Source organism: Lissotriton vulgaris, chromosome 12 (assembly GCF_964263255.1).
Source record: "Lissotriton vulgaris chromosome 12, aLisVul1.2, whole genome shotgun sequence".
NCBI lineage: Eukaryota > Metazoa > Chordata > Amphibia > Caudata > Salamandridae > Lissotriton > Lissotriton vulgaris.
Genome location: NC_141700.1, coordinates 258,264,373 through 258,288,826, shown reverse-complemented (window position 1 = coordinate 258,288,826; position 24,454 = coordinate 258,264,373). Strand labels below are relative to the sequence as shown.

The 24,454-nt window shown below is 41.4% G+C and overlaps 1 protein-coding gene across 1 annotated transcript in view; it reads left to right on the top strand.

Moving 5' to 3' along the window:
• LOC147673908 (maestro heat-like repeat-containing protein family member 1) overlaps positions 1 to 24,454 on the top strand; it is a 109,429-nt gene that overhangs the window by 3,823 nt on the left and 81,152 nt on the right. The window contains exons 3-4 of the mRNA XM_086946429.1: positions 5,545 to 5,672; positions 18,352 to 18,474. Coding sequence (XP_086802555.1) covers positions 5,545 to 5,672; positions 18,352 to 18,474 — 251 coding nt within the window. The remainder of the gene's footprint in view (positions 1 to 5,544; positions 5,673 to 18,351; positions 18,475 to 24,454) is intronic.

Below are 24,454 nucleotides of genomic sequence, written 5' to 3'. Positions count from 1 at the left end.
CAAAATGAACAGTTGTAGGCTGGGCCACCAAAAATGCTGACATTTTAGAACTTTCATAGCTGTGGCAAATAGCTTCAGAAGTTATTGTCCAAAACAGTGACCTGGAGAAAATACATTCCAATGGGGAGCATAGGAGCAGGAACACAACTTGTAAGCCTCACTAACAAAATGCAGTGATTTGCTACATGTGCAAATTAGAAGTGCCTGCCATAGCAGTGCCTTCTAAATCTATATATATTAATCTCTTATATTTGATACAAAAGTCACAAACAGCTGCACCATTCCTGGGTAAAAAAAAACCTTATCATGAATTCACATGTATAGTCACATAACGTGAACCATTGTTCAGGTGTATCTGAAGTCTAACATAGATGAGTTGAATTGACCATGCATGGTCCCCCATCACCCATCCTGACTCAAATATTCACATTTTGCAAACAGAGAAAGGCAGGCAACAACTATACAACTGGGGGAATAGGGAGACCGAAGTTGGAGGGCCTTTTTCACCAGGAGCATTACAGGACTGGCAGTGAAACGTGCAGCTACCGAGTTTCAGGACATTTTTGTATCCATCTTTAAACTGATTAGTTTTCAAGCAAACATGGCTTTTAAACTCTAGTAGATTAATAGGTTATGTTATGTTATGTTAGTTTATACTATGTTATTATATTGTATTTAATGTTATAATTTTAATCAGCAGCAACTTGGGGCATGAACGTAGGACCATCTGAGGAGCCACTTTCTTCAGTTTGTGCAGACATATGGGACTCTGTAATCGAAATTGACATTCAATCGAGAGATACTTGTGCACTAAAAGTAACCCTAATTTCTGACCAAAGGCTCTTTGTGATTATCAAATGCCATTGGTGTCTTTTTGGATAGGTTAGAGAGCTCCTGGATATGCTGTATTGTATGCCGGGGGCTTTAACACAGCATAACATTTGAGGAGTCTCATTATAAAACAGCTCTAGAATTTATCATGAGAGGCACTTTTATTACGTCTGCATAGTTATGGAAGCTTTGTTGGGATTGCTAATTCTCTTTACATTTCCCTCCGTAGGCTTCCTCACGTGCAAGGTGTAGTTCAAGCAGTTAGATTTACATAGAAGTAGGATACAGGAAATAACCAAACCTGAGCAAGACAGTCTATCTTTCTCCCACAGAATGCTCCGAACTAAAACCAAGCACTCTATCACATAAATTCAACACATTCAAGATGAATCTATGATCAGTTATCATGGGGGTCTCAACTGCACTTAGGAAACGCCACACAACTCCAACAGAACACATAAGACGGAACATGTTTCACAAACTCAACACAGACAAGATATGTAATTTAGCTGGCCAGCATGTGAGTTACAGTAGCACTACTGGTTACGAAACACACAGAGTTCCACAACATATTAAATAGAACACCACCCACATATTCAGCATGCCACACACTGCAGGCATGCAGTACGATGGCTATCACAGTAGCTCCTCCAACAGAAAACATTAGCATACATTGAACACAGATTCAGATACACTATACAATCAAAAGCACCAACATTACAAACACTACACACACAGCACATACACAGAAGCACATGCACACCTATACTTAACTATTTACAGAATGTATGCGCTGTTGGTGAACACATACAGCCTTAACCCTTAACTATCCAGTTCACCCAAAGTATGACCAGCCCACAATACCAATAACACATCTTTACTCCATAAAGCAAAGCAGAGGCTGGTCTGCTTTGTTAACACTTACATCACGTGGAAAGCCACCAGATTGCGGACAGCACCATAGGACAAAGCCAAAGGCAAAATGTGCACTATGCAAATGCTCGAAATATAGTTTAACATGCAGATAAACTAAGCTGTCACTGATACATTTGAATAAATTTGAAATATGAGACAACCTATAGAGCAATGATGCAAAATACCAAACATTTAGCTTTGTATCTCAATTTAGGTTTTGAGTTTAGAAAAGGTTGATATATGAAATGTATGAAGGGAAGCTTTTAAGTAGATCCTTGGAGTTGGTCATCAACATTTATTAGAAGTGAGCAAATAATTCCACCATTATTTTGCTATCTCATTTGGTCCCCTTTCCACATATATGTTTTCACCTTTTAGGCCTCGCCCCATTTTTTTGGTACCTACTGGTGGTGGGTCAGGTTAAGCGGATATATTTTGTCAAGTGACCTGGTGTTCACTTCTTAGACAGGACCTAATGTCCCCCCACCTGACCTAATCGTTGCTTTCTTCTTAATTAAATACTTGTCATGTGTCAACCTGGATATACAGGGCCCTCGGGGAGCCACACCTACCTGCACATTGTCTAATGCTGCTTTATCTCACTGCTCTTGTTTTCAGCATCTGTTACCCCTAACACTACTTACCTTCTGTTCTGACAATTTTGACTTGACGCTGCAGTTTAAGCAAGTGCTGTTTCTGAAGGCCCAGATAAAGGGCGTTTCCATAGTCCAGTCTGGCCAATGACAACGTTGTTACCAATGTTTTTACTGCAGGTGGGGGAATACAAGGTTTCACCTTCTGAATTAGTTTTAGAGTTAAATGTACCTGAGAGGCGACCTTGGTTTGATGTTGGAAGGTGAGACTGTCATCGAAGATGAAGCCTACATTTGTAGCTTTACGCACTGGGGTGGGAAGTATTCCCATAGCTGGGGGCCACCATTTCTGAGACCAAATGGTGGAGTCTGAGCCCAGCAGAAGCACCTCTGTTTTACTTCCATTAAGCTTTAGGCACTTTGCCCGCATCCAGTGATCCATGCAGGTCATGCACTGATTAAAGCTGGCCGCCGTTTCTTCCAGATTGACTCAGATGGATACTACAATCTGGGTATCATCAGCGTAGGACACTAGCGAGAAGCCAAACTGCCTGATGACGTCAGCTAGGGGGGTGACATACTGATTGAACAGCTTAGGGCTTAAAGATGAGCCCTGCGGTACCCCACAAGGAAGTGAAAAAATGTTTTGAACAAGAATCATCAATCTGAACCTACTGTTGCATATTGTTAATGTAGGATTTGATTAAGCTTAGTGCTAAGCTTGACACTCCCAACTTCTGAAGCCTTAGAATGAGGATGCCATGGTTCACGGTGTCAAAGGCCGCTGAAAGATCCAAAAGGATCAAGGCGGCCTTTGCACCGGAAACCAGCATAGAGCGAAGCTCCTCTGCTGCCATGACCAAAGCCGTCTCTGTACCATGCCCTTGCCGGAAGCCGTATTGTGAAGAGTCCAGCAGATTTTCTGAGGAAACAAAGGTCGTAAGTTGGAGATTTATTATTTTTTCCAAAACTTTAGCTGGGAACGGAATCCTTGCTATGGGCCGATAATTATTGTGATTGCTGGTGTCTAGGTTTTTTCAGCAGGGGGAGGATGGATACCTTCCTCCAAGCCTCTGGGAAAATGCTGGACATAAGGATCTCGTTGAAAATCAGACAGAGTTGCTCGCTGATCTCATCAGCTGCCTGTTGGAATATTTTAGGAGCCCCTGCTTTCACCAATCTGACTATCTGCGAAACCTGTTCTACATTTGGGGGATAAAAGCATTCAAGCCATGGCCAGGATGTCACTTGAGGCTCATTGCCTTTTCCACTGAAGAAATCATAGATAGAAAGCACTGTGTCCCTAAAGGAATCTGCGAGTTAATTGCAGAAAGTAACATTGCTATTCAGTGCTAGTGGGGTGGGAAGTGTCACTAATTCCTTTAAAGTTGAGAAAAGTAATTTACTTGAGTTGCCCGCCTGCTCAATTTATCAGAGTAATAGCTGCTTTTTTTCTCCAGAATCATCTTTTTATATTCGGTCAGTGACTGTGTATAAACGTTTTTTTTGGCTTCTGTATAAGTTTTTCTCCAGCGCCTTTCAGCTTGTCTGCATAGTTGCTTCTGGATGCGCAGTGAGTCCCAGACCAAGGTTCTGATTTCTTCAACCATTTGCTAGTAAATGTTTTTTCTGGAGCTAGAATATTTACTGCGGTTGCTATCCAATTAGTAAAATATTGGTGGATGTATTTACTTCGGGCATTAGTGTCGGTTTAGAGGCAGCTAATGTTAATTGCAGCTGCTGTGGGCTGATTTCCTTCCAATTTCTCCCTTTAAAAGTCCTAAGAGCAGAATGAGGACGAGTAAGATGATGGGACGAGGTAAGTACCAACCGAATGGCCTTATGATCAGAACATGGGATTGGCAACCTCTCCTGCACTTTCAATTGAGGATTAGATATGAATATTCCATCTAGGGTGTGTCCATCCTCGTGGACAGGATGCTTGATCAGTTGTTCCATCAAGACAGTGGCCATCAGCTCTAGAAGCGAGATTGTATATTGGTCATTTATATTTTCTAAATGGTAGTTGAAGTCACCTAAGATAGAAAATTCCTGAAAGTCAACACTAGACTCGATGATATGACCTTTTGTCTCTACAAACTTGTTCTTAGCCCCTGGTGGTCTATACAGCAGTATGCCGTTAAATATACAGTTTTCACTGATGGTGATTCTAAATGAAAGCAGCTCACAATCAGGACCGCTTCCTCAAGTAGAGCTTTTCATCAACAAGGTGTCCTTGATAATAATCACTATTTATCCTCCCCGCTTATCCTGTCTGTCATTCCTGATTAATAAGTATCCATCTGCCCACGTCTCCGTGAAAAATGCCATATCTATATTGTGAGGTTCCAGCAGCTCGGTGAATTCAATGTTGTGTTTAATTAAAGAGCGTGTATTCAGGAGTAGGCCCTGGAGGGACTTTTGCAAAACTGTTTGCGGGTAAAGGACTTGATGCGAGTTAAAGCTGCATTTTGTTTTGGTGAAGAGGAACTTCATGTCACACAGAGGGCACACCTTAGGCTCTTTCAGAGGATCCAGTTGCAGACAGGAATCCTTCATCTGGGGGTTAAGACTTACGAGAGTATCTCTTGTATATTTTAAACTTGGGCCCAAGATCAGTAGGGAACGGACACGGGGGGTGGCCCTGTGCCCGATCGAGGCACGGATGGACGCAGAGAGGCTTGCCTTTGGCGTGCCAGCGGCACGCCCTCTGTGCATCCGCTCTGTCATGCTGCTTAAATAGCAGTGAGTCTGGCGTCTCGCGCACACATCAGTTGTTTCCAACCAAGAAGTACTAGTCAGGTATGTCCGGTCCCTTAGCCCTCCGCAACAAACGGCACAAGCCACGGCAGAACGGGCGGGTAGGGAAGATCACAACAGCTGCCACCCTGATTAGCAAGCTAAAACAAAGTGCCGGTAAGCATGTGGAATGAGGTACAAAAACCAATTACGATCCCAGCAGGTGGAGTAAAAGTCTAAAATGAATACAAAGGTCAATCTCAATGTGGCAAGACCTACTGCTGAATTCCAGAAATAATCAATCTGTAAAAAAATAACATGAAACATAATTTAGTATTTCATGCAAATTTTGCTGCAAGATAAAAATATCTTGTGACACTTCTTTCTAAACTTCTAAAAAATGTCAAGTAACCTCTGTTTGGGCATTATTTGTACATGTGTCTGTTTCTCTGGGTTGTCATTACAGTTCGACTGATGGAAGCTGTCCGGCGCATGGACATAAACATCTTTATGGCTTTTTTGCATACATCTGCTTCTGCAAATTCAAATGAGAACATCTTGTTATGTTGTAAAATCCTGGAACATCGAAAAAAGGTAACTGTGATTCTCCATTGCTTTACCGGGCATTCTAGGGAATAAGTGGCAATGTGCTTCATTTAAACATGTGGTTGTCTCATGGTATGATATATTATGTATGTGAGAATTTCAGAGTATTATATGATATGGCAGTAGAAGCCTCATCATGGAATACAGTCACAAAAACTGTCTTGGGTCCCGTGAAGCTTGTTTGTATCACCTTTGTTCAACCCTGGGTATCTGGGGCTTCGAGCAGCAAAGCTTGACAAAGGAACTTAGGGCAAATCATGTAAGAGCACCAAACAATGGAATAAGAAAGTCACACAAGAGATACAACAATACTTTATGAAAATAGAACATATTTTTATACATTTTTAGAATCCATGTTCATCAAATTTCATTGGAGGTTCCAGAGATATGTATTTTGAAAACAATAAAAAAAACTTTCAATACAACCACAAAACAGCACTGGTCAACAAAAGTTTGTAATTTTTTTTAATGTTTAAAACAGTTAGTTTGTCAACTTCAGCCTAACTTAAGGTCACTTTGGGCAGTGACCTGGCCACCAGACCCTTTTTCAGTTCAGTTCCAGCCTTTAGAAAACAACCACCATAGAGAACAATGAAGTGGTTCCTATGCTGGGGATGCAGGCAGAAAAGATGTTCAAATATCATCCTGGAGCTGTGCAGTCGACAAGGGTGAGCTGTGGGTGATTCCTTGGTGCATGGGTGAGGTGGGGAAACTTTGGCTACTGCATATGAGGTCCCATGGCATCCTCTTTGTGACAGTCGAAGGCCAGCAGCGGCTGGGCTACTGTTCTCCCAGCACAGCAATCACTGCGAATATCCTTGGTGGAGGCTAGTGTCCCTCTAAGGCAAGAAATCCTTTGATAGCAGTCCTGGGTCCAGCAGACTCGAGTGCAACTTTTGGCTACATCGGAGATGTCTCTAGGAGCACCCAACAGCAGTCAGTGGTGATTCCTCTGAAGAGGATACTGCTTTGCCGGTTTTGGCTTTCTCAACTTTGGTATCCATGGTGCTGTTCCAGGGGGCCAACCAACTAACCCTTGGAGTCACTGCTTCAATCTGGCTCTGGGATCAATGTTTTCCCAAGCCGGGAGCCGCAGGCACAGTCCAAATTTTACTAGTCCAAAGTGCAGCAGGTGCAGTCCTTCCAACAGTGAATCCTCTCTTTGTGCTATTCCAAGGGCAGGAGGACAGTCTTTGTTGGGTTATTTTTCCAAATCCAATGTGTACTGAGGTTTAGCATGCCAGGGGTGCCTATTTTATCCTGGGAAAGTGCCTACGGGGACAACGTGGTCACTATCCAATGGGCTAGTAGGCCCACTCCTTTTTTGCGACAAAGTTCAAGTTATGTGTGGCATTTCGCTATCCCAGTGTGCAATATTCTTGCTACTATCAAGCCCACAGGAAAACAGGTTTGAGGACAGTGTTTTCCTCTCCGTCCCTGCCTCCAACTTGTCTGCAGGAACAAAAGTCATCCTGCTCGGGTGTGTTGTCACCCTTTAAGGTGGGCATTTCCTTTGAGCCTGCCTTTTGGGCTAACACCTCAGTTGGCCTTTCTGGGAGAGAAGGTGACACCTCACTCTGCGGCAACTGCCTTTCTGCTTAAGCCTTGGAGTTGTTCATATGTCTGCCCAGGTGGGCAGAAAGCTGTCTGTTGGCCCGGGCCTGCACAAAGCCACTGGACTAGCAGGGGCACAGAGTGTCAACTTTTTAAAAGCTGCCCAACTTTAACAGTGACATTAATTTCGATTTGGGCATCAAGTTGAATTTGATGTAAGGTAGTCCCATTCAGAAGTTAGCCGGACTACATTTCCTCATCAAAACAACAACTTTTAGGGTTTTGCTGCTAAGGTTATATAAACTTATATGTCTTGCTTAACAATATACAGCTCTCTGCCATAGGGGTCTATATGGCTTCCTTAGGGGTGAATTACATATATCATTAAGGGAACGGGTGGCTTTGCCATTAATGGCAATGCCATAGTCAAACTAGCATTGTGAACACTACCCTTCTAGTCTGCAGTGGGAGGCTGGTAGCCTTCTTGTCTTTTGTCACACTCTACACCATATACTAGGGACTCACAAGTAAGTTAGTGCTTGCAAATTGGGGTCATCCAATTCAAGAAATCTTTTATAATGGGTCAGTACACTGGCACTGGGGTCAGGTTGACAGGCCTAAGTGCACTGAGTTGAAAAAACAGCAACTAGTACTCAAATAGGGGCAAGAACTGGGGCGGGAACATGCAAAAAGCCCGTTTCCTGACAGTGTAGGGTTGTAGTGTGATGTTTTTGGGCCCTAGGGTACTGCAAAGGACTATGTGGTGTGAAGTAGAGTTGTATAAGGTTAGGTTGTCTTGGCTTGTAGTCCAATGCTTTGCTATAGTGTACAGAATAAGTAAGTTGTGTGGTGTTGCAGTGTTATATCATAATTTTGTGCAGTGTACTATAGTCTTGTGTAGTTTGTCAGTGTCATGCTGTGCTGTAGTGCAGCTATGTGTGTTTTGTGGTGCTATGTTGTAGTATGATGCAGAGATGTATTGTAATGCATTACATCGCTGTGTTGTGTTGCAAGTGCCTGGAATGACAGATTTTCATCTAAAACAGACAAAAACAGCAGGTTCCCTTTTCATGTGGTCTAGGGGGAGAGAACTTACGTCTCTAGTTATAGAAGGGGTTTGGAGTGAGCCAAAAACACGTAGTTAAAGTTGTTCAAAGATCCACAAATTCACAATCAATTACAATCTACATTGCTAAACATCATTCTGCTTCTCTTTTTGCATCACATAGAGTAATAAGGATGTAAACACTATTTTTATAAAAAAGCTTCTTTATTAACTGATTCTGTTCATACCATTTTCTGGCGTAGTACATAGATTTTAAAATTAGTTAAAACAGCTACTGTGGAGTTATACTCACAAACATCAAATATCTAAGTCACAATTTAAAATAATTATTTCAAAGCAACACATTTATCGTATAAAACAAAAAAATTCAATTTTTATTACAAAAAACACAAAATGTCGACGCGGCGTTTCGGTGATTCTATATCTTCACCTTCTTCAGGACAGTGTGTCAGTATTAAAAACTCTATAAATTTAAAACACAGAAAACATTTAATGTATTTGGTCTGTGGTAGAACAGAGTTTTTTTATCATCTGTACATTCTTATTCAGTGTACATCCTATGTTTACATCAAACAGTATTTTAAACATTGCAAGTGGTGTCATTTATGCTCTCTTTGTTGCAGATAAAAAAGAAACAAGCCTATTCGTTATTTGTGGATCCCACAGCTTTAGTTTTGGTCACACCTCCTGACTTGCATCCCTTCATGCCTACATGCATTGAGCATTAATACCTGTCTATCTTAGGTATTACTTATTTGGTCATCACTTTTTTATAAAAGGAATTTTTTAGATTACATTACTTTTCACAGTTTCATGATATGGGGTGTGTTAGGTTTATACGTACCGAGAATCCTACACTGTGACCCTGAGGTAACATCTATTAATTGGTGTTCCCCAGCTGTCTGTAAAGATAAAATACCTCACCAAATAGATCGGATGAAGGAGAATTGATACCATCCCAGTATAAAGACCAGTCCGTGGAAATACACAGGTACTATAAATAATTCGCTTTTCCAATCTTAATGGTTAAAAGCAATGATAGGACACCGCTAACTAATGCTAACTAAATGGATGTAATAAGCTAAAATAAGTGTCAGTATTTCATCTTGTCTTGACAGGCACTGCCTTCTAAATATTACCGGAAAGGCGGATTAACACCATTCTACTAAAGAGGAAATCCCTTGTAGAGTAAGGTACAACTAGTTACAAGTAAAATATAGCTAGTGTAAAATATAAACAACACTCAGAGGTGATCTAACGACCCGGTGTGTTTTACTCATCCTTACAGAAGTCGAGACATCCGACAAGGTCATAATTCGCTAATTTCCCCTTACAAAGCGACAGACCAAATAACAACCTAATATGGAGGTACGTATAAACCTAACACACCCCATATCATGAAACTGTGAAAAGTAATGTAATCTAAAAAATTCCTTTTATAAAAAAGTGATGACCAAATAAGTAATACCTAAGATAGACAGGTATTAATGCTCAATGCATGTAGGCATGAAGGGATGCAAGTCAGGAGGTGTGACCAAAACTAAAGCTGTGGGATCCACAAATAACGAATAGGCTTGTTTCTTTTTTATCTGCAACAAAGAGAGCATAAATGACACCACTTGCAATGTTTAAAATACTGTTTGATGTAAACATAGGATGTACACTGAATAAGAATGTACAGATGATAAAAAAACTCTGTTCTACCACAGACCAAATACATTAAATGTTTTCTGTGTTTTAAATTTATAGAGTTTTTAATACTGACACACTGTCCTGAAGAAGGTGAAGATATAGAATCACCGAAACGCCGCGTCGACATTTTGTGTTTTTTGTAATAAAAATTGAATTTTTTTGTTTTATACGATAAATGTGTTGCTTTGAAATAATTATTTTAAATTGTGACTTAGATATTTGATGTTTGTGAGTATAACTCCACAGTAGCTGTTTTAACTAATTTTAAAATCTATGTACTACGCCAGAAAATGGTATGAACAGAATCAGTTAATAAAGAAGCTTTTTTATAAAAATAGTGTTTACATCCTTATTACTCTATGTGATGCAAAAAGAGAAGCAGAATGATGTTTAGCAATGTAGATTGTAATTGATTGTGAATTTGTGGATCTTTGAACAACTTTAACTACGTGTTTTTGGCTCACTCCAAACCCCTTCTATAACTAGAGACGTAAGTTCTCTCCCCCTAGACCACATGAAAAGGGAACCTGCTGTTTTTGTCTGTTCTAAAAAAACCCCTCCCTTTTCAATTAAGGGTTTCTCCTTCCAAGTTTTTGAAGATTTTCATCTAAAGCATCCATTAGGTATGCACATTGATATCGTACTTCATGGATGAGTCATTAGAGAAAACAGTATTGTAACCTTTGTTTGAACATTTCAAATCTGTTCGGTCAGAGACTGTGGGAGAAAATGGCAGACACTAACCTTTCACCGAAACATGTCATGGCAAATTCTTTCTTGGAGTGAAGAAAGAACAGTTACACTGCTAGTTTGCTGTAAAAATACTTCAGATCTTGGGGTCTACAACCTAGAACCAGAAAGACTGGATCATGCCAGGTATTCAAGATATCCCTGTAAAACAAATGTACATAACCTCATCGAAATGAAGATCATTTACCCACTCTGGTTATCCAGAAATGTAACCAGAATCTTGCGTTGAGGGACTTATTGTGAAATACCCTGATCCCGATTACAGCAAATCTGTGAATGGAAAGCTCTCATGTCAGCTACTTTTGTCCTTACAATATTATGTTGAGTGTCATCTAAATGAGCCGTTTGTGAGACATAAGAATACATGGCTAGTTTCTACTCTGGATAGGGATAATTGAGAAAAATGTGGCACAAGGAAAAGGTCAATAATTACAGACTATCATCCCTATTCTCAAAAGTAGAAATACCTGCAAACGTGCACATTTACTCTTAGACTTTGTAGTAACTTTACTGCTTTTGGCTATTCACCGTTTTCACATGTAAAGTTACAACACAGTGGAAATGTGCATATCCTCGATCCTTGAAACTAGAGGGTGGAGGCAAATATATAAGTGACTAGTTGCCACTGGTAACGTTTCACACTTATTTCACCAGGGCAGAGTTCACCCTATGGTGTAGTATTGGGGATTTTTAATCTTTAAAATAAGTTAATGAAAATATTTTAATGTATTTTATATTTTTTTTAAACCTAAAAGAAATTGAAAATAAATTCTACAGCAATACTATCTTGAAAGTATGTTAAAATATTTCCTGTAAATATAATAAGCTAATACAAATTATTTATTTAAATATTTATTTAAAAAATCAACCAGAAAGTAAAATGTATATTTTTATTAATTCTGAATTAAAAATTACTAATTGTTTGTCGTTAAATGTATTTAAATTATAATAACTTTAATTTGTTTATATATATATATATATATATATATATATATATATATATATATATATATATATATATATATATATATATATATATATATATATATATATATATATATATATATATATATATATATATACATATATATCCATACACGTTTCGCACCAGTTCCTCCGAACTCACAACTGGTGCCTCCAATTAGCGGGGGTGTGACCCATTTCATTCAACAACCAAAAAAGCAACTGGAACACTCCCGGGGCTTTCAACATAACTTTATTGGCCACATACGCGTTTCAGCAATCAGCCTTCATCAGTGTGGCAAAAGTAAATGTTCGACATAGGCAGAACCATGAGAATGTAAGCAATTATTGTCACAATTGACTATTTTCTATCCAATCGGGAGAGAGTAGTTGAGCCAGTAGGCAGATGGTGAACCGACATCTCCGTTTGTTATTTTAAGGACTGTGTGACTTGTATGCCCAATGGAAAATTTGAGATGTCATCAGTGATGTCACTGAGCATGTCATGAGTGGTGTAATATGTGACGTCATCAGCAGTGCATTGCATGGGCACAAGTTAAAGTTAGGTCTACTGACTATTTCTATGGTTTTGTATGAGTGAAATCTCCAACTAACTATAACGTCCCTGAAACCTATGTTTTTTTCAGTGTGGGGTCCAACTAGCCCACTCGGTACATCCAGTAAGTGCCACAGTGGAGCTTGCCTCTGATTGGCTGCCAACACGTGTAACCAGGAAGTGTTGACAGCCATCTTGTCACTTGGTATGAGGAGAAAGAAAAATGATTAAAAAAGAAGAAAAGGTGGCAGGGTAAAAGCCCCCTGACCGCATAGGCCTGATCAGAGGGTCCCACAGGGCCTAAAGAGCATTTTTTGGGGGGGCTGGACTTTCACACCCAGCGTGACTCCAACCGAAAATATTTAAAAAAATGAAGCGCTGGAGCCTCATGTATGTGGCGCTCCAGAAGGTGGCAAACCAAAGTGTCCATTAAGGGAATGTAGAGGAGAGGAGATAAAGGGCAGCCTTGCCTAGACCCCCTCAATATAGGGAACAAATCCATGAGGGAGCCATTGACTCCCATGCGTGCCACAGGATTAGGATATAAGAGCATGACCAAGGAGATGAGTGCGGTGGGGATTCCCAGTTTGATCAGACCTTCTTTCAAGAAGGGCCACTCCAAGGGGTCAAACGTCTTTTCGGGATCCAATAGGGTAACTACAGCAGGTGTTTGGCAGGAGATCCTGTTGACCACTGCAAAGAGATGTAGTTGACTTGTCGTTTGAAAGCTTTATAGAAAGCTCTCATAAGGCCATCAAGGCCAGGGCCATTGGACCTGTCTAAAGAGTCGATCACCTGGGTGACCTCCTCGCAAAAAATCAGTGGGCCAGACCTATGGCGATCTCCACCAAGTATGATGGGATCTCTGGTGCATTGTCAGGCATGCAGGATGTATAAAGGAGTTCATAATAGTATTGGGACTCTGCCAGAACATCTTCACCAGCAAAAACAGAGGACTCAGAGACGGTGCGCAATTCACTGACATAACTACCTAGGCGATTAGGGTGGATTATCCGCACAAGAGTGCGGTCGGGTGCGCCCCCTCACCATAGCACGGAGCCCTAGTGTGTTTCCCTAGATATGTGATTTCCCTATCATCCAGATCGCGAAATTCAGTCAACAATACTAAACGTCAATGGAGTTGGAGGCCGCCGCCTTAGGAGGCACTTAAGTCTATACCTTGGAGGTTTAAAAGCATTGCGGTTGGGAGTGGATATCTCATAGGATACTCAGATGCTTGGATATGCACACCCCACGGATATATGCTTTAAAGGCCTTCCTGAGGGTTGCCTGTGTGGAGACCATGCCTGAATTAATTGCGAAGTAGTGGACGATGGAATGAAGGAGTTCGCTACAGAAGACAGGATCATGTAGAGCTTAGTGATGGATACTCAAGGTGCGCTCTGACCTACATCCATAGGGGACCTGTAGGGTTAAGAGAGCAGGGCTATGATCTGATATAGTTTGCGGTAGAAGTTTTACCTTTGTAGTCCAGAGTGAAACATTAGCAGACAAGAACCAATAAATTAGCCATATCAAAATATCATGTGGGGCAGAGTGAAAGGTATAACCAGGTGTGGATGGCTGTTGACCACATCAGATATCCTGTAGAGCATAAGCGTCTGCAATATAAGGTGGAGTGCTTCCCATGATTGGGGATAACCACTCAACTGGGTACTAGAGTCAATGCTAGAGTATGTACGATGTTGAAATCCCCATTCAGAAGAGCAAAGCTGGCATCTGCATGTCCCATATGGGCATAAAACTCCTGAAAGAATTTTGGATACTCAGTGTTCGGGGCGTATATGTTGACTAATAGAACTGGTTTGTCAGTGAGGCTGCCTTGTAGGATTAAATAGCATCCATTTGGGTCTGAGTGACATTTATGGAGGGAATAGGGGCTGCTTTTATGCATGAGGGGGCAGAATCCACAGGAATAGGAGCCGTGACTGGAGAAATAGCGTGGGGCCCCAAGTAGTCACCTATGATTGGGCGCCATTGGGTAAGAGACGTGTTTCCTGAAGGAAGGCTATGTCGCAACAGATATGAGAGGACTTTTTTCCTTTACGTGGATTATTGATGCCACATATCTTTCATGTAAGGGAAGTAATGTCTATCACCAGGCCCTTTCTGAGATGGCATAGAGTAAACAGGTGTGAAAAGAACAGCGCCATGTTATAAACTGGCATATAGTGTACCTGTTGTAACAAACAAATACAAAACTGAATGGAAAAAAAGCAGAAAGGGCCCACACCTATCCCCCCTCCCACCCCCACTATATAGGAAAACATCCCATAAAGTCCCGAAAAGGAGAAACAAAGAACTAAGCAATCCCAATGAGGCTACTGCAGTGTTCTCCATGGGGGAGAGTTGACGTGTTTGCTTGGTGTGGCCCGTTCCTAGAGGAATAGCTGAAACAGAAAGGAAGAATCAACTACATATAAACAGCATTTGTATGGAAAAAGTAATGAGAAGGCAATGATGAGCAAAGCATACTGTCTGAGGCAGTCCACAGGTGTTATGCAGAAGTAGTCCCTATTTTGAGGGAGAATCCAAATACTGCAGGCCATATCAGCTCTAAGGGGACTAAAGAGCAGGAGTCGGTGATCCAGTACTTTGTAGCATGTTCTGTCTAGAAGAGGAGGACTTGAAAGCAAAGTGTTTGCAAAACTCGTTTGCCTCTGCTGGGTTGTCAAAGGAGCGAGGCTTCCCATTGACCTTAACTCATAGACAGGCAGGGTAGAGCATATCATATTTAAAGCCCAACTTGCGGAGAGAGTTCTTAACATCGCTGAATTTCCACCAGTTTCAAAACCTTCAAAGTGGGGAGTCATACCCTGGGTAAGGTCCCAGCTTTCTCTTACCTGCTGGTGCTATTTGATGCTAATATGAGTTTTAAACCCCTAGTTGAGGGTAAGACTTGTGATTTGGTCAAGACCACGGGGACTGTAGCTAGCGTTGCAGAGAGGTTGGGCTCATGGTGACTGGACCCTCTAGTTAAGTATTTTAAGTCCAAGTGCATCTCCAAGGAGCTATATGACAGTGATGTATGGGGTTACATGACGGTCGATAAAATTGAACTCACAGAAAATACATTTTAAGGTGTACTCTGCGGGTCCACAAAGTAGCCCAGCTTTTTTTGTTAGTCAGGAACTGTGTTTTAGATACATTGGTGACCTTGTTGCTCTCAGACCCTTGCTGTGCTGGATCAAGATATAGACTGGGGAGGGATGCCAAATAAATAGACTGATTTTGTCTGATTGTCTGACCCTTGACAACATGCATCAAATCCCTTGGATTGCTTATATGAAGGCAGCTTTTACCAGCATGGGTTGGATGTACATATACTGCAATTATTTCTCCCCGTACCCCCTGGAACTCAAAAGACGGAGAGACTTGTTTCTCAAAAGTCCCTTATTACAACATGAACACCAAGAGCTATTGAAACGCTTTGTATAGGGGCGTTTATTTTTAAAAACAGTTCAGGGTATGGAGCTTTCCTTTCTCTCCTATCTAATGAAAGGGATAGATTTCTGATGGTACGATTCAAGGTTAACGTGCTGCATCATCTTTTGGCCACATCTAGTGGTCAGTCTCTTTAGGCACTTAGGGTCCTGTGGATGCAACAATATGTCTCCACAGGCTACCCTACATATTGTTGGGCAAATATTTGAGCTTGCCTAGGAAGCAGTTCCTTTTCCCGTTACTGAAAGTTCTGAACTTCTCACAAGGATACCTGGCACTTATGTATCTGCAGCTCCTGATGATCAAGCATTATCTTTTTGCTGTTTCATGCTTTCTACATGCTGATTTGAGATCAAGACAATCTAGACCTGATTAACCTTGATGTGATGCATGAGATTATATAATGTATTGTTACTGTTGACACATCCGTATTTCTTTAAAAAATGTTAAGCCTACTAGTTTTTACCATTTTAGAAACATATGATTTTATGTTCTTGTACGGTTGTGATTATAGCCGAATAAATATTTGTATGCTGACAATGTGTATATATAGATGTATGCCATGTTACCTACTGGCAGATGCCAGTAGGTAGTTGTAGTTTGGACAATTGGACCATGTTTCCATAGGAAAAGGGTTTTGTAACTTGTTTATATATTTGGCGTAGTTTGACGAATCTTCACTATAAGTGGGTGTGTTAGTGGCTTTATTGATGAGTAAGTGGTTGTGTGAGTACTTGTATGGGTCTGTGAGTGATTGTGTGGGGGTGTGAGTGGGTGCATGAGAGGTTATATAGGAGTGTGAGAGGGTGTGTGAGTAGTTCTGTGGATAATGTCATTAGTGATGTCCTCAGTGATGTCACTGACCATGTCATGAGTGATGTAATATGTGAGGTAATAAACAGTGCATTGCGGGCCCGTAAGTTATAGTTAGATCAGATTTTGTATAAGTGGAATCTGAGCCTAACTATAACGTTCCTGTACCCTTTGTTTTTATAGTGAATAATAGATCTATCCATAGATCTATCCACTCTCCATATTCACTTGAGCAACAAAAAATGGCCAGAGACACTGCACGGCTTGAAATCTGAAGAGACAACCATTGCAAAAAGGACTGAGAGTATAGGGATCCGTTGTTTGTTTATTTACATATATTTTTAAATCACCTACTGGCAGTTGCCATTAGGTAGGAGGACCCAAAACAACTTTTCCTCATGTAATTTCCCATAGGAATTTTGAACCTGACTATAGCCCGAACTGCTGAATGGAATTACACCAAATTTGGCAGAAAGCATGCTCTCGGAATTTGGTTTAAATCTGTTCAGTAGTTTTTAAGTAAAACAAATATATATGTATATATAAAGACATAGAGGGTCTGCAGATCCGACAGTTCTCATAGTGAGATCTGATTGGCTGCCAACACTTCTACTAGAAAGTAGTGGTAGACATTTTGGGACTCAGGACTTGGCCAAACTCACAAACAAAATGGGAAAAAAATGCAATGGGGCGGGGTAGGAATACTCTGACCCCCTAGGACTGGTTGCGGGGGGCCCCAGGTAACCGTGTCTTGGCAAAAATGTTTAGATTTAAATTGTTCTCTGATTTTCCAGAGGATCTGTGGCCAAATCCCAAAAAAATAAACAAGTACAGTCTCCTGTGCTTGTTTTCTTTAATTCCCTGGGCGGGTAAGGTCCCATGTTTTTTGTTTTTTTACAGAGTTTTATATAGTGCGAACCTGGCCCGAATCAGGTATCAAAGCGCTTTACATAGCACCAGTTGTATTACTTGAGGGCACAGTAATTTTTGCATATGCATATAGGTCAGGGGCGTACGTGGCCCACTTCCCAAGGATGAGCCAACCCTGATGTCCCCATTTCCCGGGGCCCAGCTTTATAAAATATTGAGAGGGCAGCACATAGGCCCCGTACCGTTTTCAGCCTCGGACCCCATCTTCTAGGGTACAGATATAGGTAAGAAGGGCGAGTGGGCACGCAGACCCCCTCCCCGGGCTGATTCAAGCCCTAGGGACCCCATGGCCCGGCCCTGTTACTAATGGGGAGTAACTATACCTTGTGCCCTAAGGCAACTATAACTCGCAAGGTCACCATGCACCTCACATTTTACTTCACTCGTGACATCTTCTCCGATATTATTGATAATATCAGTGCAACTTTTGCTGTCAAATTGTTGATGAGATAACAGTTCATGGTGGGGTTGAGTTATAATTAACTTAGGCACAAGTTATAGTTACTTGAGATAACTCTAGCTATAACTGCTGAATTTCTATGGTTTTGAGTGTGGAAAATCTGAACCTAACTGTAACCTCCCTATAACCTTTGGTTTTTAATGAATATATATACCCAATCTACCTTTACCTAAAGCTCTCCCATTTAGTAATAACTATTACTTGTTTTCCAGCCACTCACTCCCATCCCTCCCACGGGTAGTACAAAATTATAGTTGTATGTGTAGGGCTAAGATCTCGTAGTAAAGATAAGAGAGGTGGAGGCAGAGGTCTTCATACAAAGGTTTTGGGATAAGCATTTTGCAGTATGTTGCAGTTTGTGAATAAGTTCCTGATTGACTCTGTTAATCACAGGTATGAAATGTACTTTTTCTTCCAGTTAACACCCCTGAAGGAACTAGCCATTGTACATTGTATGTATACTACCATCACTCAAAGGGAGGTGACAATGAGCAACATGTTGGTGACTGCTGACACTCTGGATAGCATCTTGACGGACTCGGTAAGCAACAGGTTCCCACCGACAGATGGTGATCGTTCATTCAGTCTTGGAAAACCTCAGAACCTTCAGGGCAAAGCAGAATTACTTCTGATCATTCAGTCAGAACTTTGGTATTCCAGATAGTTCCATCATGGTCTGCAGCCGGTATGGAAACTAGCAGTGTTGCAATTGAATGGTTAACAGGCTTATAAAGATGGCTCTCTCAAAGTATCTGAAACATTTTGCACAGGATGATTGAATTGTCGCCACAATGGATGTGAGTAGAGAGCCTGGCAGACGTAGTGCATGGGAGACGCAATGGAGCACAAAAAAAACAAGATATTACTGACATGAAAAAGTCTAATCAGTTACCCAAAGGAAATAGAAGGGATTTTGTTGGATTGGGGATATCATGGGAGCTACAAGAAATATAGCAGCTCTTATAACGAGAACACTGTCTTAGTTTTACAGTGGGTGGGAATGTAGAAATCAACAGAACTATATATCAGAATATTACATATAGAATATCATTTGACAGAGGCAAGATGGCGGCCGCCAGCTCAGTCGTGTGAGCTGGTATCTCCTGTACTCCTACACCCGTGAGGAAGATGTACTGTGGATAGTGAGAGGACGAGAGGGTGAAAGTGGGTCTGAGCACTTACCGAGGTGTGCGTAGCTCAGTCCTGGTACTATTGGCATGTTCAGGTTTGCTGCGACAGCTATTTTTCATTATCTCAGCAAAATCCGATTTGGATACATTGTAGCCTCAAGGGGCCGGGCGTAGACGCTGAGCCGAGAAGCAGCAACTGTTGCAGGCAAAACTACTGGAGAGTCGAGAACAGGATATCGCAGAACACCGATAATGCCGCCTAAAGGAGCTAGAGGGAAAGCCCAAGCCCTGGCTGATGGTGCTACCGCTGCTGCTACAGTGGCAGCCGTTGGAACTGTCTCCGGAACGATAGGAAAAACCGCAGAGCAGCTGAGCCGTAAGAAAGCCTCTAATCTCAATGGTAAAAAAAATAAAGGCGAGAGCTGTGCCCGTGGTAACTCTACAGGCATGGTCAGTCCTGCAAAATTCACTATCCCGCAAATGTTCTCCCAAGGCAAAGGTGGGAAGAGTGGGAAAACGGGTGTTCAGGGTATTCCGAATCCCCAAACAGACAAGCTCCTAGGAACATTGGGTGTTGAAGCTGTTGTTGGTCCCCCCGGTCATCATGAAGGAGAGTTCAGGTGCTCAGCAGATTTCTCTGTATGGCGCTATTGCAGTGGACAATTTAATATCTGGCAGCAATATGGATCTGGCTAACGGCGCTGGTAAAAAGGATGGGCGCAATCCTGCAGGAGTGAACAACAGTGGGGTGAACCCCTTGAACTGGGTTGCCAAGATACTGAACCAGTTGTACCACAGAAGCTTTGTAATGATAATAACATTGCGGTTAGAAGCAAAAATGACTCGGTTGGCTTGGCTGGGGCTCTTAATGGGACAGAGTCACTCAGTCTAGATTCACTAACGAAGGAGACTCATAAGCTGCCCAAGAGCTGTTGTGTCTATTTGGGGAAACTTAGAGATGGTATGTTCTGGGGGGGGGGGATTTGAGAGTGCAGCATTAAGAAGCAACTGCTGGAGGTATTATTAATGTCAGAGAGTATAGTTTTCACTTTGTCGAGGAAGTAGTGTTGGAGGGTGTTACAGTCTATTGGTGTTTCTGATTTTCTTGCTTTCTTGCTTAGCTCTGTCAAAATTTTAAAAGTTTCTTTCTGTGTATTTTCTGCGTTGTTAATTCAGGATTCATAGTATTCCGCTTTGGCTAACAGAATGCACTTTGTATAAAGCTTAAGAGATGCTTTATAATGGTCCCGTTCTATATGATCGTTTGTTTTCCTCCAGCATCTCTCTAAATGGCGGAGCTTTCTTTTACATTCCCTCAGAGAAGAGTTGAACCAGGGGGCCCCATTAACTTCTCTGTTGATCTTATGTTTCCTTTTGGGTGCTATCTGATCGATGGCCTGGCTAAGATTTTGCATAATGTTCGCATACTCCTGATCCAAATCACCATGGGTATTAAGCAATTGTGTGCATTTAAGGAGGGTGTCCGTCAGAGTTATTGAATCAACTGAGGTCTTGAAATGGTAAAAGTGCACCATCTTCATACAGATCTCCAATGGAGGAGATCCCCGATTCCTCCCAGTCATGTAGCCGCTTTCAATCTCCTCCATGGGGGAGCTCCTCACAGAACCACACCGGGATCTCAGGGGCATATGCCGGGCTCCCTTTATTGCGTCGTATAGCCCCATACAAACATTGCCTCAGGACCCATAGATCCCTGGATACCTCATGTTCCCGCATCGTGAGCTGTAGCAAAATCCGACTCAAGTGACGAAGCTCTAGGTCCCTTCTTCTCTGGTTTGTCTCCATTCCCAGCTTCCCTGCCAGCCGTTGTGCGAACCATTGGAACTTGGCCGCATTGTAGTAGGCCTCAAAATCCGGCACTGCAAAGCCTTCCTCCCGACGCGGGCGCATCATGGTCGGCAGAGACACTCTTCTTCGTCCCGTTCCCCACAGGAAGCTCGAAACCATGGAGTTGAATTGGGCAAAGCACTTTACAGGTATCCAAATCGGCAGGGTAACAAAGTAATAAAGTAAACGGGGGAGGGTTATCATTTTTAATAATGCCACACGCCCCACAACCGACAAAGGCAGGGAGGCCCAGAAGTCAAGGTTACTCCTGGTTGAATGCAAAGCCCTTCCGATGTTACCCTCAAATAAATCAACTGCCTCGTGCTAAATTCTAACCCCCAGATCAGACATCCTATAATTTATACCTACATACTGACCAACAATTCCTGCACCACCACTGTCACTCTCAATACCCGCCAAATCATAAGTCTCACAAACTTTACTCTATACAGCTTATCTCAAACATAAACACAACATCCCACACCGATACCCATAAAAAATGCAACAATAAAACTGTTCTGCTTTATCTCTGATTCTTTTGCAAAATAATGGTATACTTGGTTGTGATTTTTGTAACTATTAAATACATTTTTTGCATATTGTGTTCAGAGTTTTTGAATTATGAATACATCTAACACACCTTATACATTAGAAAAACATTAATCTGGTCAAACGGAAAAAGTCATAAAATCTCAAATGTTATCCACTCTATTTTTGCTGCACATTGACAGTAAAAGAAAGAGAGGTTTATTTCACAACTAACGGCAAAAGAAAGCTGTAAATACATAGATCAATTAAAAAGTAAATGAGCATTCATCAAAGTAAATATTTCTTTGTAACAATATGATGCTCAATATATATCTAGGAGAGAAACCGGTGGATTTCAACGTAGGTCTATGATTGTTTCACCTCTTTATATATTTTGCAGAGCCTTTAACCCCTTCGATGCTCATGACGGAACGGTTCCGTCATGAGCATCGGTTGAGCTGTGCTCATGACGGAACCGTTCCGTCATGAGCTCGTTGGCTCATTAGAACCTTCAGCTCAGCGCGAAAATTCGCGCCGCGCTGAAGGTATTAATAAGACTATAACAAACATTAGGCCCCTGATTTAGAGGTTGGCGTACAGGTTATACCGTTGCAAATATGACGGAGTACCCTGCCCTCCAAGCTTTTGTCCACCTGCCTTATTTACAGGTGGGCAGACTACAACTTTTCAATCAGTGGATTTCTTGATGGCTCAGTCGACCAAAGCCTAGAATCATTTTCTTTTGCCCATCACTGCAAAAACACTTGCCTGTGAGGGACAGGAAAAAACAATAATGATCTCCACACCTTGGGAGGTAATGAATCTTTTGTTTTTCAGAAACTGCTGCTTCATGGGTTTCTGAAAAAAAAGTTAAATAGTTGGTGAACGGCTGTCAAACTGAGGATGGCCATCCACCAAACCTTTTGTACCTTGACAGAAACCGTTGTGACAGTGGTTACTTTCAAAGTACAGAGATGATCGCTGGGCAAGAGGTCAGCTTGAAACATAACAACTCAAATACCATTGGGGTGGTGGACACAATGTCCTCTGACACCCTGGAGGACACTGCTTTGCCTGTCAAATACAAAATCAGGCCCCAAATTCCATATTTTCACTCCTAAAGAACTTCTGAAATATCTTGACAAAGGTAGCAATATTGTAACACCGAGACTCGGATTCTTCTTTACATACCACAGGTAGGCAAGGGCTGAGAACACAAAATAGAGTCAATCTGTATATAACAAACTAATAGATTCAAATGGTAAAGCTCTCTCATAGATCTTGATTTGTATTTTGTAGAATGAATTTCCTATTTTAGTACCTCATTTACACACAGAAATGTGTGTGCATGTCTGTACTGGTTTGTGTGTGTAGTTGTTTATGTCTGTGAGAAACTGAGAGAAGAGAGAGTAAGAAAGGGGAGGAGAGTTCGGGGCTGCACTGATTTAAAATCATGGACTAGATTGGCAAAAACCACAGGAGGTAGGTGGTGTTTGTTTTGCAGCAGATTCTGCCAAGGCATGTGCTGGGCCTTTTGTAACAAGCATTGTACTTGCACCCATTTCACCCCCACACTGTGTCAAGATGCATTACACCATTTGCTAGGAGGTTAGGGCCCATACAAATGAGGGAACACTTTTGTCCAGGTGTTTCTGTTAAATTACTAAGCACTGGCAAAGGCAAACTGGATCGCAGAAGATGTCTAACTCTAAGGGAAGCGGTGCAAAGGTAGCACACCTACCGAGGCACACTTTGGGAGGTGCTACGGAGAGTCTCAGAAACCTAGTCATCCCCATGAAGATGAAGTTAAGTAATATACCCACCTCCAAATGTGTTCCGATATGCTGGCAGTACAAAACAGAACAGCAGCTTGGAAGTGCCACACATCTTTCACTGTTGCACCCTCTCTGGCCTCTGACACTTCAGGACTTCACTAGCAAGGTCATGTTTTTATCAAGATATACAAGGAGACGAAACAACTGTAGACCTATTTCGTAACACACCACATTGTTATTAGCATGTAGTTCATGTATTATACCATTACAGTACTGTTGATTTATTGACATTGTGCTTTATCATGTATTTCCATGTATTTTTATCTAAGACAGTCGGTCCTAATTAGAGTAGTTAAAATACATTTGTGTTAGTCTTAAAATAGGTAAAATATTTGTAAATATAATCATTCAGTGTTTTTAGAGTCAGTTTACCTTTTGTTCCGCTCAAAAAGATATTGCAGTCTCTAAGGCCAGTATTGTGTTGAAAAGAGGTTAAATATTTCACAAACTCATACCACTAGTACAGATATGTTATAAGTAGAAAACACTAAGGTAATCCAGGTCTAGAGAATAGCCAAATAGAATTAATTATTTCTGATGATATATGACCCATGCCAATACAGAAGGCGACTAGGTCGAATAGCTCGCACCTCTCAGCCTGTACCAAGCAATACATTTGGTGCACATCCTAAATGGTATCAGTCACTTTTGGATACCTCTGCAGTGCAGAAAGACATGCATTTATAGAAAAGAAAAGCCTTTTTGATGTGAAATTAAGAAAAGACAAGAATTTCTGATATTTTGATGGACTTATTTATTCATTCATTGGAGGTACCAATATATTTATAATTTTCTTATGACCCATTTTTATCCTGTAAACATTCTTGCTGCTAGGGGTCAAGAAATCTCAGGCTACAGCCTTATTTCCAATCTGTTTTGGCAACTGCTGGTTCTACTTGGTCTATTTCAAGGAGTGATTACATTGTTGTCATTTGCTCCGCTTCTATCTTATTGATAATTGAGTCTTAGGGTCTGATTAGGAGTTTGGAGGACAGGTTTACTCCATAACAAACGTGAGGGATATCCTGTCCGCTTTATTACAATTCCATTATATCCTATGGCTGGAACATGTAATATGGCGGACAGGATATCCGTCACATTTGTGACGGCGTATCCCATCCGCCAAACTCATAATCAAGCCGGTATGGATTTGTTCAGGCATCCCCTGTTTCACAATATT